At 39.1% G+C, this 16,243-nt stretch overlaps 1 protein-coding gene across 1 annotated transcript in view; it reads left to right on the top strand.

The window, feature by feature from the left end:
• Positions 1-558: 558 nt before the first annotated feature.
• Positions 559-16,243, top strand: part of RASSF6 (Ras association domain family member 6) — a 66,106-nt gene continuing 50,421 nt past the window's right edge. Inside the window, exons 1-3 of the mRNA XM_068974968.1 lie at positions 559-651; positions 9,750-9,871; positions 12,142-12,240. Of these exons, the coding sequence (XP_068831069.1) occupies positions 559-651; positions 9,750-9,871; positions 12,142-12,240 (314 nt within the window). The remainder of the gene's footprint in view (positions 652-9,749; positions 9,872-12,141; positions 12,241-16,243) is intronic.

Raw genomic sequence — 16,243 nt, 5'->3', positions numbered from 1 at the left:
TCAGGTGTTCACCAGATTCTTCCGTGAAGCTGATTTTAAAAATACCTGCCACCTGCCCCAAACCTACTAGATCAAAGTCTCATAGATGCTGAGACCCGTGAAGTCTAGCGAGATACAGAAACGTCTCTGGTTCCCTAGAAAGTGTGAAAACCACTGCTCTGTGTGATTAGGTGCTTTTTCCAAAAGGAAGTGGCAATAAAAACAAGGGGGTATATTTCAGAAATTTCTAATTAAAAGACAAATTTTAAAAAACGAAAGACATGAATGATGACTTTCCATCCTCGTTGATGTCATTTCTTAAAGAAGACTGTTTCTCTAGAGAGCAGAGAGGAGAGACTAGAATGCGTCCAGTTCAGAGGGTAAAGCTGCAACAAATTCACTTGACAGTTCACCTGTCCTCAAGATGTGTGACAGGACACAAAGGAGTGTCCCTGTCAGCTGCTGGGGAGAAAGAAAGTAAACACTCCCAACATGCACTGAGGCGCAGGGAGTGGCTCAGGTTCCAACACTTCCCTGCTGTGGCGACAGGGAGTAATAATTAACAGCTTCTTAGGCTGGATGATCGTCGGAAGGGCACTGCCAGGCGCAGAGGGCGCCCTGCCGCCCCTCCTCCCGCACCTGGCTCCGACCTCACCTCCACCTCCGGGACAGGTGAGCGAGCGCTGACTCTCCGGCGATGATCAGAGTTTGTGACTGAGCTCGGGAACAAACTCCCCGGGGCAGGTTCGGCTCCACAACTAAGGTAAAAAGTCTCCTCGTATTCACACCGTAGGAGGTGAAAAATGGGAGCAGGGGGTGAAAAAAGCGCTCTAATCCACTCCCTGAGGTCAAGTTGAGGGCAAGTTGTTAGAAAGCAAAATCCACAGGCAGCCAGGTTTGAAGGTGTGCGTGTATCAGAGCAGCCTGAAACCCGGACATACTTTTCCTTTTGATTTTTACAGAACACCCCTTCCTGATCCAGGTAAGCATGGAAGGGCTACGGGGCGGGGGACAGGGAAGGGCTTGAAGCTAAGTGTGGCCGCCAATCTCCCCTCACTTTTTAATAGGGAATGATCTCATGTTCTTTACCTGAAATTGTGATTTTTGTCAGGAAAAGATATTAGACTCTTGCAGGACTTACTGCTTCCTCTGAATATCCTTAGGTTTGCAATGTTGCATTCAACCAGCAGACTCAGAAGGTCTTTTTAATTGAGGGTTCAGCTAAACTTTTATTATTTTCCACAAATCAAAAGAGACTTCTCTCCTACCAAAATAAAAGTTAAAAAGGATTTCTGATACAATTCAGGACTGCACCAAACAATGAAAGAATAATCATAATTAAATAGGAGTTCTTGGGTTAAGGATCCAATTCTGAAGCAGGAGAGCTTTAGGTTCAAATCTTGCCTTTGTCACTTACTGGTTTGTCCCTTACTTAGCAAACAACTTAACCTAGCCAAGCCTCAGTTCATCATCTATAAAATAGGCATCATAAGAGGATGTTCCAATAGGGCTTTGGTGGGAATTAAACACTGGGCAAGCCTTCTATAAATAGCTATAAATAATTAGCATTAAGAAATAAACAGCTCTGCCAAAGTGTCCATTCAAGCAGTATGAGCTGAGCTGGTGAGACCAGACGGTATAAGGGTACTAGAGTTGAACTGGTTTCCAGTGAGTGAGTCCAGGATGCATAAGCAGATGGCAAGTAGGCAGAGCATTACCTCTGAGAAACAATGAAATTATCTGGCTTCTTGCCACTTTTCAAATAGAGGTTGTGGTGGCCAGTTCAAACTTCTTGCTATGCTCAATCATTTTTATTTTGAAGAAGTCATACTTATATTAATCTGTTATTTCTGACTGGAGAAGGGAATGGCCACCACTCCAGTATTCTTGCCTGGAGAATTCCATGGACAGAGGTACCTAGTGGGCTATACAGTTCATGGGGTTGCAAAAAGTCAGACATGACTGAGCAACTAACAATATTAGAAACTATAATTTTTAATAAGAGAGAACCACTCAATCCTATGTTGTGGAACCCATCAATTTTGAGGTTTATTTATAAAAGAGACTGCCCCTGAATAACGTCGATAAAATTAGACCATATACTCCATGTTCTAATATTGTAACACATATTGTACTGTTCACAGTAAAGTGACACAGACTTTTATTTGTGTATAGACAGGCAACATGAAACATAAAAATTGATGCCTGTGTTTTGTTGGTCTTTACCACCTAAACTTAAATTACAAGGAAGTGAACTTACTTTATGAATTTTTATTTAAAGGGTACTTTCGTTATTAATAATATTGCTGATAGGTTTATTAATGTGGATAACTTTGAGGTAGGAATAAACTTAGTAGGCGTGACTAACAAAGTAATTCTATTGATGACATTTTATCTCTTTACTTTATTAATATAAAACATTTAAATATTTTGCAATTGAACTTAGGTTAGTATTATCATTGTTTTAATGAATTCTGCCCTCAAATGCTGAGTTGAAAATCTGCACTGTATTTTTTTTTTCTTGAGAGGGGAAAATAACTTTTTTATCCAGTTTTATTGAAATATAATTGACATTTAGCACTGTATGAGTTTAAGTTGTACAACGCAGTAATTTAACTTACATATTCATGAAATGCTCCATCATCTCGCATAGATATAAAATTAAAGAAATAGAAGGAAACTTTTTACTTGTGATGAGAACTCTTAAGATTTACTCTTTTAACAACTTTCATATAGCTCTGTTGGTAAAGAATTCGCGTACATTGCAGGAGACCTCAGTTCGATTTCTGGGTAGGGAAGATCCCCTGGAGGAGGGAAATGCTACCCACTCCAGTATTCTGGCCTAGAGAATTCCATGGACTCTATAGTTCGCAAAGAGTCTGACACGACTGAGCGACTTTCACTTTCGTATACAACATACTTCTTTATTGTATCTGTGGCTCTGATGGGTCTTTATTGCTCTGTGGGCTTTTCTCTTAGCAGCAAGCAGAGGCTACTCTCTAGTGGTGTGCGCAAGCTTCTCATTGTGGTAGCTTGTCTTGTTGCAACCCCAGGCTCCAGAGCACAGGCTCAATAGTTGTGGGCTTATTTGTTCAGAGGAATGTGGGATCTTCCTGGATCAGGGATCAAACTGATAACTCCTGCGTTGGAAGGTGGATTCTTTACCCCTAAGCCACCAGGGAAGCCCTATCAGCATTGATTATATTTATCATGTTGTATATTACATCCCTAGTACTAAATTTATCTTATAATTGCAAGTTTTACCTTTTGACACTTTGATATGATTCCCTCCTGCCCCCCTTATAATTGGATATTGACTGGAGAATTGGAAATAGAACTCTATAATCTAACTAAACTGAACTGTACCACATTACTGTCATCTGAGGTGTGATTGCATTTAGTGTAGTTTAAAAACTTGCAAAATAATGCAATCTATTTAGAATAAGTTATAGTACCAGTGCTCACTAAACATTTTTCAAAAAAGAAATATGCCTTTATGCTAAATAAATATTTTTAGAATTTAAACAAGTCATTTGACTTTTTGTTTCATAATGGGCATATATCTAAATAACAAACAAACAGTAGCCCCAACTAAAACAAATCTATTAACCATATTTGAGATTAATTTATTTAGCTACATAAAAAGGTATAAATCTTCCTAAAGTTTATTTTAGTATATAAATGTATTTCTACTATTTCTAATGCCTATAAAATTTTGTGATAAACCATTAAATATTTTGGTCAATCAGAAGAGAGAAATAACCAGCAGTGATTAAAACAAACTAACTTTTCTGGTTACATTTAAAATAATGTAACATATGTGTAATATATGTGTAGCATGTAATTTAAGGTTTCATATTTGATACTTATTTTAACTTCCTTAAATAAGAGCTATCCTATACTTTTCATTGAAATAGAAATCTAATGCTGTCAATTTACTTGTGCAGATTCTTTGATCACAAGGCAGACAAGGAATTTAAGATTGATAGATACATGGGCTTTATATAAAAGTTTTAATTTTTAAAAACAAGTCAAGTAAAGGTCAATTGAAGGTACAACCTCTGCAAAAGAACTTCTTTTGAATGCTCTCCTTTTCACTGAAGTCTGGACTTAGAAAAGATTGGGATCTGTTGCAAAATTTAGTCTTTTAAAGACGATCAGGTACAGTGATTTCATCATTTCATAACATCATCTCAAGTACCAAATGAACCAGTACGACCGCTTTCAGGAGTTGAACATGAAAGCGTCTCCTTCTTAAGGGATGAGGGTGTTATCTTAATAGCGGAGATGGTTGAAGGACATCTCCATTATCATCCCAGAGTCTAGGAAATGGAGCTCAAGAGGAGAAAGGGATCATTCTTTTGCAGCCAAATAATGAACAGGAAAAATGAGCCTTGATCCCTGTAAAGTCAACCTTAGAATTTCCTCTTGAAAACTTAGATGAAGCAGAGAATTTGGAGCTGGCTCACAGCAGCGATTCCAGAAGATGTTGTTGGCAGACTGAACAGCTCCCTCCCAGACTAAGCAGTGGCAAGGTACTTTGAATCCTGAAGGGGCTTCAGACTAGTTCACCCCCCCTACTGTTCCTGCTTTTCTCACCTCCCTGAGGGCACTCTGGGGAGAGTGGAGCACCCAGGGTTAGCACCGTGTAAATGTGCAATAGCATTCTAATGGCTTGGCATTTCAAATTAGGTTCCACTGGGACTGATGGTGATGGGAGAGTCACATAAAAATCTGGTTGCTTGATCCACATTCTGTTTAGTCCTGTCTTAAAGACTATAATACATTTTTACTTGTATTTCAAAATAAACATTCCCTAACTGCAATCAATATCACCTGATAAAGTGATAATATTTATAGTCCAACACTCAACTTTTACCATCTCTGCAAATGAAGCACACTCCTTAGAAAAAATATGGTGCCAAGTATTTCCCAGAACCCATATTTTTTCTTGACTTTTTTCCTGTTTTCTAATAATTGGATAACCGTTAGAATTACAGATGTTGTGTTTCCTTGAAGTGATATAATTGTATATGGCTCTGGATCCGAAGGAGATCAGCCCTGGGATTTCTTTGGAAGGAATGATGCGAAAGCTGAAACTCCAGTACTTTGGCCACCTCATTCGAAGAGTTGACTCATTGGAAAAGACTCTGATGCTGGGAGGGATTGGGGGCAGGAGAAGGGGACGACAGAGGATAAGATGGCTGGATGACATCACTGACTCTTTGGACTTGAGTCTGAGTGAACTCCGGGAGTTGGTGATGGACAGGGAGGCCTGGCATGCTGCGATTCATGGGGTCACAAAGAGTCGGACACGACTGAGCGACTGAACTGAACTGAACTGAACTGCTCTTCCATACTATACGGTTTCAGGTCAGAGCTTAGAGAAAACAGCTTTATTTTAGAGTTAAATACATATTTGTAATATTCCATTGTTTTTTCAGGCCAAAATATTTAAAACAAAATCCTCCATGTGTACAGCCTTTAATATAATTTTACTTCATAATTGAAATACATTCTTGCTATTCTAATGTGATACTCTCTAGTCACCTTTTTTTTTTTAGCAATTTTTATAATATGTGTTCTGGAGTTAGAAATGGCAACCAGCTCCAGTATTCTTGCCTGGAAAATTCCATTAACAGAGCAGCCTGACAGGCTACAGTCCATGGGGTCGCAAAGAGTTGGACCCTACTGAGCATGCAGGCATGAATTTGGTGTGTTACATAAGATATGCTCCTCATGTATGATTTAGAAAGTACATATGAAATCAAAAAGGAAATAATTATCACTCATAATTTCACAGCTTTCAGTTTCGCTGTTAATATTTTTGTACATCTCTCCATATACTGAATGACTTTTCAAGTGGCTCAGTGGTAAAGAGTCCGCCTGCAGTGCTAGAGACACAAGTTCAGTCCCTGGGTCAGGAAGATCCCCTGGAGAAGGGAATGGCAACCCACTCCAGTATTCTTGCCTGGGAAGTCCCATGGACAGAGGAACCTGGCAGGCTACAGTCCATGGGGTTGCAAAGAGTCTGACTCGACTTAGCGACTGAGCACTCACATCACATACTGAACATAGAGATATTCATTGGTTTATATTAATATATGTTTTCTCTACATACTTGCATATATACATTCACTCTTGGAGTCAAAAAAATAAAATAAGCCATCATCCTGTTCTAAAGGAAGCTAGGTAAAATAAAATATGATTAGGGAGAGAAAGCGATCAGTAATTAGAAAGCCTCAGATATTTTGCTGTGAAAGTTCAAAGGAGAAACTCTCTTTGGCTGGAGGACCCAGGGAGTTAACACATATATTTTTCTAGCTTATTGTAAAATTATGACTGCTCTGACATTTCCTGCACCCAGTGGCCTCAGGAATCAAGGGCTGCAGATAGAGATACAAATATAGGTTATGCTTCCTGGCCTAGCACGATAGCAGGCACAGAGAAGGAACTCTTGAAATATTTGTTGATATACAGAGGAGCGAACCAAGTTTCCACTTTTAAACAAGTAACCATTTAATTAATCCATGCTTGAACCTGGGAAGGTACTTTAAATGACTGGTCCTTTTGGTGTTTTATTTGGGCTTCACCTCACATCCTTTGGCCTCATTCTGGTAACTGGCCAGTTCAGGCAAGTCCACACCTATGCTGGATGCAGAATGGAAAGGGGTAAACCACTTCAGATGCTCTCAGATGCTTCCCATCCTCAGCATTGCCCATATACGGGTGCTGACTTCTCAGGGTCAGCACCTGATTTCCTGCCTTCTCAGCGTCTTCATCCCTGCTGCCTGCTCAGACTGATTCTATCTTCCTGGTCTTCTCTCTTCCCTGTTGTGCCTCCAAGGTCTATTTTAGCCTTGACTGACCTAGTACTTCCAGGACTGTTTATTTATCCAAGATTTAATTATTTGCTTATTTAATTCTATATTGAGCTGTACTCTATGTGGACAAAATTTTAAAATAGATAGCCAAACATTGAATAAGTGATCTTATTTCCTACACAATCAAAGTCAATAAGCTCTGGCCCTAGGATGGGAGAGCCTGTAAGATTACCTCTACCAGTAAAACACTTAGATTTTTAACAACTACCTTCCTCCTCAGTCGCTTGACTTAGCGACTGAGCACTCACATCACATACTGAACATAGAGATATTCATTGGTTTATATTAATATATGTTTTCTCTACATACTTGCATATATACATTCACTCTAGGAGTCAAAAAAATAAGTTGCTAAGTCATAGTTGTACTTAGTCGCTCAGTAATGTCCAGCTCTTTTCGACCCCATGGACTGCAGCCCACCAGACTACTCTGTCCATGGGGATTCTTCAGGCAAGAATACTAGAGTGAGTTGCCATGCCCTCCTCCAGGGGATATTCCCAACCCAGTGTTTGAACCCAGGTCTCCCGCATTACAGGCAGATTCCTTACTGTCTGAGCAACCAGGAAAGCCCAAAGTCATAATTTATGTTCTTCCAAAGTAATCGTGAGCATTCAAAGTAAGACCCTTAGGCTTCAGACCTGTAATTTTTCTTTTTTTTTCATAAATCTTTCTGCCTATTTAATCATAACCTCTGGTTATCCTCCTCTTAAGCCTTTTGAGGAAACTAGCTCAGATCCTTAAATCTACCAAGTCTCTGTAATTTAGAGGATATTCACAAGGGCACTGCTGCTGCTGCTGCTAAGTCGCTTCAGTCGTGTCCAATTCTGTGCGACCCCATAGATGGCAGCCCACCAGGCTCGGCCGTCCCTGGGATTCTCCAGGCAAGAACACTGGAGTGGGTTGCCATTGCCTTCTCCAGTGCATGAAAGTGAAAAGTGAAAGTGAAGTCGCTCAGTCCTGTCCGACTCTTAGCGACCCCATGGTCTGCAGCCTACCAGGCTCCTCCATCCATGGGATTTTCCAGGCAAGAGTACTGGAGTGGGTTGCCATTGCCTTCTCCACACAAGGACACTACCAGATTTTAATTTATGATGAATCATGGTTAATGGGAATGGAAAGGGGAAACTGTTTGAATTCATAGATCTATTTCTCACTTTAGCAATTAATAATAAGCTGGGACTTTTACCAAATCACCTTATTACCTTTCACGTATTTCAATTGTTTGAGTATTTTGCTTAGCCAACTTTTGGATTCAATCAATATTATTTCCTATTCAATTAGCTTATAATGCTTATCAAGAAAAATGTTACCCCGTTTTCATTTTCTTTCACAGATTTCATTCAACTGTCCTTCTTTGTAAGGTCAAAATAATGAAAGGACTTTTGAATTCTTATTTGTTTGTTTTGAAATTTAATTACGTCTTCTGAAGCTAGCTACAATTTGCTTCAGCATAGGTCATGAGTGACAATATAATTACATCGCAGTTGTTTGCTATCTTTAATAATACTTTAGCTAATGTTTTTATGAACACAAACAGAGTGGGGACCAATCAGGAAGCCATTGCAATGATTCTTCAGCCCATGATTGTCAATTTGCCTTTGTACTTCAGTTCAAAATATTGTCCACTTCCAGTCCTACCTAAAATACCATATTAACTATGAGGTCAAGAAAAGTTTTATTAGTAATGGACAGTCCTTTGGATCACAGGTACAGCTTGACATTTAGTCAGTCACTAAATAAATATTATCTAAATTCCTTTTACGTTCTAGGCAAAATTCTAAGAAGTGGAGGACATGATTGGAAAATGAGATAAGGTATAAAATGATCATGGCAATACCAGTGGGAGGCAGAGAGTGACATCACAGCAGTGTAGAAAACAGACCATGGGGAGACTCATTTGGTTCCTTCTGAGCAGAGACAAGAAGGAAGTAGAGATCTGGATCTGCAGAGATGAGGGAAAGGGGAATGGTGAGAGGAGACTGGATGACATGTGACTCCATTAGACTGCAAAGCCTGGTATTAAAGAAAGTTTCAGTGCTGTGTTTGGAAAGGTAGGTTTCGGTGGGAATACAGAAAGCCTGAAAGTCAGGTTATGGGCCTTGAGCTGTATTTGCAAAGAATGAGAGCTTGGGAATATCTGATAGCAAGATGATGTGATGATCAAAATGGCAAAAGCATAAAGGGAAATTAGTCAAGCATTCAGCTTAGAGACCATTATAATACGCCTGGTGGGACGTGCTCATAGCTTTCTAACAGATTATATAATTTCAAAGTAACAATGTGCATCAGGGATGGACTAAGGGAAAATACACATCAGGGATGGATTCTATGAAATCTCTTTTCTTCTTTTCTTTTTTTTTTTGTTGTTGTTTTTGACTGCAGTGTGTGTGTTAGTCGCTCAGTAGTGTCCGATTCTTTGCGACTCCATGGACTGTAGCCCACAAGGCTGCTCTGTCCTTGGGATTCTCCAGGCAAAAATACTGGAGTGGGTTGCCATGCCCTTCTCCAGGGGACCTTCCCAACCCTGGGTTCAAACCCAGGTCTCCTGCATTGCAGGTGGATTCTTTACCATCTGAGCCACCAGGGAAGCTATTCTCTTGGAAAAAGAAAACATGAAATATCTTCCACACACCTTACCCCAGCCAGAATGACCTACTTTAGAATCACCTCCCTTTCTTTTTAAAATTTAAGAAAAAAAATGGAATTTTTCTCTCCAGCCTATCCTTTTATTCTGGCTATAGCCCCTCTGATTCTGTAGACTTGAAGCAATGGTAATTAAATATTCAATTTCTGCAAAAGGGAATGACTAGAAAATATTCTCTGGTCACACCCTAATGCCATTTATATGAAGATATAAATAAGGTTATTATTCATATCTGACCACAGTTTCCAGAGCCTGAAGGAAATCTGAAGGATGTTATGTCACACTTAATTAACCCCACGAGTCAGAGCTTGATTTTGGCTGCCTGGCAACTTGAAATTGTGTTTGTGGAATGGGACAGGGTTCAGTCAGTTTGAATTCAATTGCTGGAACGAAAGGAATATATTCTCTTGCACAGTCATACCAAAGAGAATTCTTTCTAGAAATATTCCAAAAACAGACTTAACAAACTAGCTGATCCTTCTCTGCCTTGGGCCAGTTTTTGTAGTTTTTCAGTTTATATAGTTTTCATAGCTTCATAGTTTTCAGTTAGCATACCTTCAGACATTGCTCTAGAATTTCTTCTCTACTTTAACTAGCTCGTGTTCTCATGTTGCCCCCCAAATTTCAATGATTGCAAAATGCCTCTTTTTGGATCACATAAGCCTTTGGAAATTTAATATCTTTTTAAAGAAAATAACACTTGGCTGCTATATAAACAGAACTTTTAAGCTAGATAGAAGTTTTCACAAGTGTCTAGAAATTTAACTTAAAAGTATAACAAGATATTTAATTTTTTTTCAAAAATACCTGGAAATTTTACTACAAAATCTAAAACCAAGAAGACTTCTGAAATATTATTTCAACCAGGCAGAATTCCTCAAGGAGCTTCTCTTTTTTTCCTTTTTATACTTCTCAATAAGCATAAGCTCTGCATCAGGAAACAGCTGCTTCAAACACCCTGAGCCCATCTGTGCATTTATGAAGAGATGGAGCAGGAGGATGATTTTTAAATCACTGAAACCTGCTAGCATCAGAACTGTGGATAAACTGAAAAAATGAAGAAAATTCTTCTCATGTATTCCAAATCAAATACTAAAAATTCATAGTAGGGTTCCTTATAATGGGAGTTATGCCAAATTTAGACATACTGGTGGGTACATTCATTACTGGGAGCATAGCTAAGTACAGCCAACAGCTGGAAAGTGACAGTCAGCACAACTTTGATCCAGGATCTCACTTACACATTTGCAAATCATTAGCATTTACCATGGGCCAACACTGTACTTTTTGTATGGTCCTTTGATATCCAGCCCCTTGTTCTACCTTTCTCTCTTCCCATTTCTCTGTCACACAGTTAGTTTCTCAAATTGATCACCAAGGGGAAATCTGTATGTCAGGCTAAGTATTTTTGACTCATCTACTGTTTCCTAGTATGCCCTCTTTATCATCTTTCTTTAGTGGGTCAAAATAAAATTATGTGTTCCTCTTCCTTCACTGGCTACACTGGTGGCTCAGCTGGTAAAGAATCCTCCTGCAATGCAGGAGACCTGGGTTTGATCCCTGGGTTGGGAAGATCCCCTGGAGAAGGGAAAGGGTACCCGCTCCAGTATTCTTGGGCTTCCTTTGTGGCTCAGCTGGTAAAGAATCCTCCTGCAATGCAGGAGACCTGGGTTCAATCCAGGGGGTTGGGAAGATTTCCTGGAGAAGAAATAATACCCACTCCAGTATTCTGACCTGGAGAATTCCATGGACTGTATGGTCCGTGGGGTCACAAAGAGTCAGACACAACTGAGCGACTTTCACTTCACTTCATTTCCTTTACTAATATTTTCCATAAAGTAAATGAAGAATACAATTTTCAATTTAAAATAAGAAATGGTTATCAAATAGGATAAAAATGGATTTTTTTCTTAAAAGCACATACTGAGTAATGAGAATGGAATGAAACACCTAAATATCTTAAAGATTATATGGAGGTGGTGGAGAGGAATGGAAGGGTCAGAAAAAACATGTTATTACTTGTTCCCAAAACAAATTATTCTGTGAAAAATGGGTTTACAGGATGCTATTTAATACCCACTCACAGTGAGTTGTAGTTAAAACTCTGAACTCTAAGTTTATTTTCTTAAAATTGAAGATTGTGGAAAACATTTTACTTATCCTCAATATTAATTCCCTTGGATGTAGGAAAAATATATCTTTGAAAAAAATCTTAAAATGGACAAATCTGTAGAAAATCAACAATATTTAATCCATACAACCTTTTTGCAAATTTCAAAAAGAACATTGGTGAAAAGGAAAAACAGGAAACAAACATATTCAGACCTTGCTTCAAATAATTTGTTCCACTACTTACTGTTTGAAATGGAGATAATAATGCCCCTTCCTTGCTAGGGAGGCCTAAGGAGTAAATCACATACAAAGTATGAGATTCAAAGCAGACACATGGTAAAAAGTCTGTTTACTTCCCTCTCCAATCTAACCTTCATGCTCACATACACAAAACACTACTTAAAAACTGCCCCCAGAATATTTTTACACACTAGGGAGATAACAAACAATTTCAATGTAAACTAGAGACTGATTTATGAATGTATCCAGGAACATACCATTAATATTATTCTAATGTTTTAGGGCAGCCTCAGATGATCTCAGAAAGGGGCAGAAGAAGACTATGATGGCTTACCAGCCTTCCTCTTGGATCTTCATCAATGAAAGGACATTCATTACTGGGTAACTATACACCTACAGCTATATACCTTATATTTTATTCTGGTCATCAGTCATTTGTGGGTTATACCTTATGTTTATTATGCATTATGTCACTCTAACCATCATTTTAAAACTTTGGCTGTATTGAAAAAAAACTGGAAAATGACATCGTTACATTTTCTAACTATTCTCATTTTTCTATAAAAAGAACCCAGTGATATATATATTATAAAAATTATGGAAGGGCTTTGTAAAATATTTCAGAACATATGAGATAAACAGTGTCTAAATTCGGTTTTTCCACAGGAATTATAATAAAGTCTAAATGTATATCAATAAAAAAGCATGACATATGATCCACAAGATCAATGATACAAATTATCAGTTGAGACTTTGAATAACAAATTAAGTAAATAAGTTCCTGAAGACTGCAAAGCCATAGCCTATCATGGAACAACCACTCTATTTCATAAGTAGTGGTCTAATGTCACCAAAAGCTAAATTTCTCTGTTAATAGTTGGCACAGTTCTCAGGAGCAGCATTCAGTAAAAGATCTAAGACTCGTCATAAATGATGTATCAAAGAATTAGCCCACAGGCCTGAACCAGACTTCCCTGTCCTGTTCTGTCCTTCCCCTTCCTTGCTCTTCAGGACACACTTCATTATTTACTATTTCCCTCTGGATGTTAGGTTATGTAATAGATGACCAGTAGCTATAGTTATTTTCTTATACACAGCAAATAGCATATATCATGTTAGTTTAGGTATAATAGAGCAGGGATTTGAAAACTTTAAGAGTAGAGATAAAAATGAACCTGGCTGAGCTAAAGCAGAAGCTGAATAAGAGAAAGACACAAAGGTAAGGAAAAAAAAAAAAAGTGGCCCTGAAACATGACCCATGTCTTACAGGGAAGAGAAACAAAGCCAAATAAATGATAAAGTAGTATAAATGGTGCAGGACTGCACAATGGGAAAGCAAAGAGAAAAATTTGGTTAAAATGGAATCGAAGCCACAGGTAGAGGATGAGCAAGAAATGAGAAGGCAGAACACAAAAGACAGAGAACTCACTCATTCATTCCTCAGATACTAGTTAACTGCTCCCTGTGGACAGGTACTCTTGTGGACCCTGAGAGTTCAGGAATAAATGAAACAAACCCTTGCCCTCATGGATGTGCTAAGTCACTCAGTTCTGTCCAACTCTTTGCGACCCCATGGACTGTAGCCCACCAAGCTTCTCCATCCACGGAACTCACCAGGCAAGAATACTGGAGTGGGTTGCTATTCCTCCTCCAGGGGATCTTCCTGACCCAGCAATCAAACTTGCATCTCCTGCAGTGTCAGTCACTCTGTCAGTCAGTTCCGTTGCTCAGTCATGTCCCACTCTTTTTGACCCCATGGACTGCAGTACCCCAGGCCTCCCTGTCCATCACCAACTCCTGGAGTTTACTCAAACTCATGTCCATTGAGGCGGTGATGCCATCCAACCATCTCATCCTCTGTCGTGCACTTCTCCTTCCGCCTTCAATCTTTCCCAGCATCAGGGTCTTTTCAAATGAATCAGTTCTTTGCATCAGGTGGCCAAAGTATTGGAGTTTCAGCTTCAGCATCAGTCCTTCCAATGAATATTCAAGACTGATTTCCTTTAGGATAGACTGGTTGGATCTCCTTGCAGTCCAAAGGACTCTCAAGAGTCTTCTCCAACACCACAGTTCAAAAGCATCAATTCTTCTGCGCTCAGCTTTCTTTATAGTACAACTTTCACATGCATACATGACTACTGGAAAAACCGTAGCTTTGACTAGATGGACCTTTGTTGGAAAAGTAAGATCTCTGCTTTTATTAATGTCTCAGCCTATTAATGCTGTCTAGGTTAGTCATAGCTTTTCTTCCAAGGAGCAAGGGTCTTTAATTTAACAGCTGCAGTCACCATCTAGGGTGGTTTTGGAGCCCAAGAAAATAAAGTCTGTCACTGTTTCCACTGTTTCCCCATCTATTTGCCATGAAGTGATGGGACCAGGTGCCATGATCTTCGTTTTCTGAATGTTGAGCTTTAAGCCAACTTTTTCACTCTCCTCTTTCACTTTCATCAAGAGGCTCTTTATTTCTTCTTCACTTTCTGCCATAAGGTTGGTGTCATATGCATATCTGAGGTTATTGATATTTCTCCTGGCTATCTTGATTCCAGCTTGTGCTTCATGCAGCCCAGCATTTCTCATGATGTACTCTGCATAGAAGTTAAATAAGCAGAGTGACAACATACAGCCTTGACATACTCCTTTCCCTATTTGGAACCAGTCTGTTGTTCCATGTCCAGTTCTAACTGTTGCTTCCTGGCCTGCATACAGATTTCTCAGGAGGCAGGTCAGGTGGTCTGGTATTCCCATCTCTTTCAGAAGTTTCCAGTTTGTTGTGATCCACACAGTCAAAGGCTTTGGCATAGTCAATAAAGCATAAATAGATGTTTTTCTGGAACTCTCTTGCTTTTTCCATGATCCGATGTATGTTGGCAATTTGATCTCTGGTTTCTCTGTCTTTTCTAAAACCAGCTTGAACATCTGCAAGTTCATGATTCATGTACTGTTGAAGCCTGGCTTGGAGAATTTTGAGCATTACTTTACTGGCATGTGAAATGAGTGCAATTGTGCAGTACTTTGAGCATTCTTTGGCATTGCCTTTTTTTGGGATTGGAATGAAAACTGACCTTTTCCAGTCCTGTGGCCACTGCTGAGTTTTCCAAATTTGTTGCCATAATTGAGTGCAGCACTTTCACAGCATCATCTTTCAGAATTTGAAATAGCTCAACTGGAATTCCATCACCTCCACTAGCTTTGTTCTTAGTAATACTTCCTGAGGCCCACATTACTTCACATTCCAGGATGTCTGGCTCTGGGTGAATGATCACACCATCATGATTATCTGGGTCATGAAGATCTTTTTTGTACAGTTCTTCTGTGTATTCTTGCCACTTCTTCTTAATATCTTCTGCTTTGTTAGCTCCATACCATTTCTGTCCACTATTGAGTCCATCTTCACATCAATGTTCCCTTGGTATCTCTAATTTTCTTGACGAGATCTCTAGTCTTTCCTAATCTATTGTTTCCTCTATTTCTTTGCACTGATCACTGAGGATGGCTTTCTTCTCTCCTTGCTATTCTTTGGAACTCTGCATTCAAATGGGTATATCTTTCCTTTTCTCCTTTGCCTTTAGCTTCTCTTCTTTTCATAGCTATTTGTAAGGCCTCTTCAGACAACCATTTTGCCTTTTTGCATTTCTTCTTCTTGGGGATGGTCTTGATCCCTGCCCCCTGTGCAATGTCACAAACCTCCATCCATAGTTCTTCAGGCACTCTGTCTATCAGATCTAATCCCTTGAATCTATTTCTCACTTCTACCATATAATCATAAGGGATTTGATTTAGGTTATACCTGAATGGTATAGTGATTTTCCCCACTTTCTTCAATTTAAGTCTGAATTTGGCAATCAGGAGTTCATGATCTGAGCCACAGTCAGCTCCTGGTCTTGTTTTTGCTGACTGTATAGAGCTTCTCCATCTTTGGCTGCAAAGAATATAATCAATCTGATTTCGGTGTTGACCATCTGGTGACGTCCATGTGTAGAGTCTTCTCTTGTGTTGTTGGAAAAGAGTTTTTGCTATGATGAGTGTGTTCTCTTGGAAAAACTCTATTAATTTTTGCCCTGCTTCATTCTGTACTCCAAGGCCAAATTTGCCTTTTATTCCATGTATCTCTTGACTTCCTACTTTTGCATTCCAGTCCCCTTTAATGAAAAAGACATTTTTTTAAGGTGTTACTTCTAGAAGGTCTTGTGGGTCTTCATAGAACCATTCAACTTCAGTTTCTTCAGCATTACTGGTCAGGGCATAGACTTGGATTACTGTGATATTAAATTGTTTGCCTTGAAAATGAACAGAGATCATTCTGTCATTTTTGAGATTGCATCCAAGTACTGCATTTTGGACTCTTTTGTTGACTATGATGGCTACACCATTTCTTCTAAGGCAT

The sequence above is a fragment of the Capricornis sumatraensis genome, chromosome 7 (assembly GCF_032405125.1).
Source record: "Capricornis sumatraensis isolate serow.1 chromosome 7, serow.2, whole genome shotgun sequence".
Classification (NCBI taxonomy): domain Eukaryota; kingdom Metazoa; phylum Chordata; class Mammalia; order Artiodactyla; family Bovidae; genus Capricornis; species Capricornis sumatraensis.
Note: the sequence above shows the minus strand (reverse complement) of the source record. Positions and strands in the feature narration are given on the sequence as shown.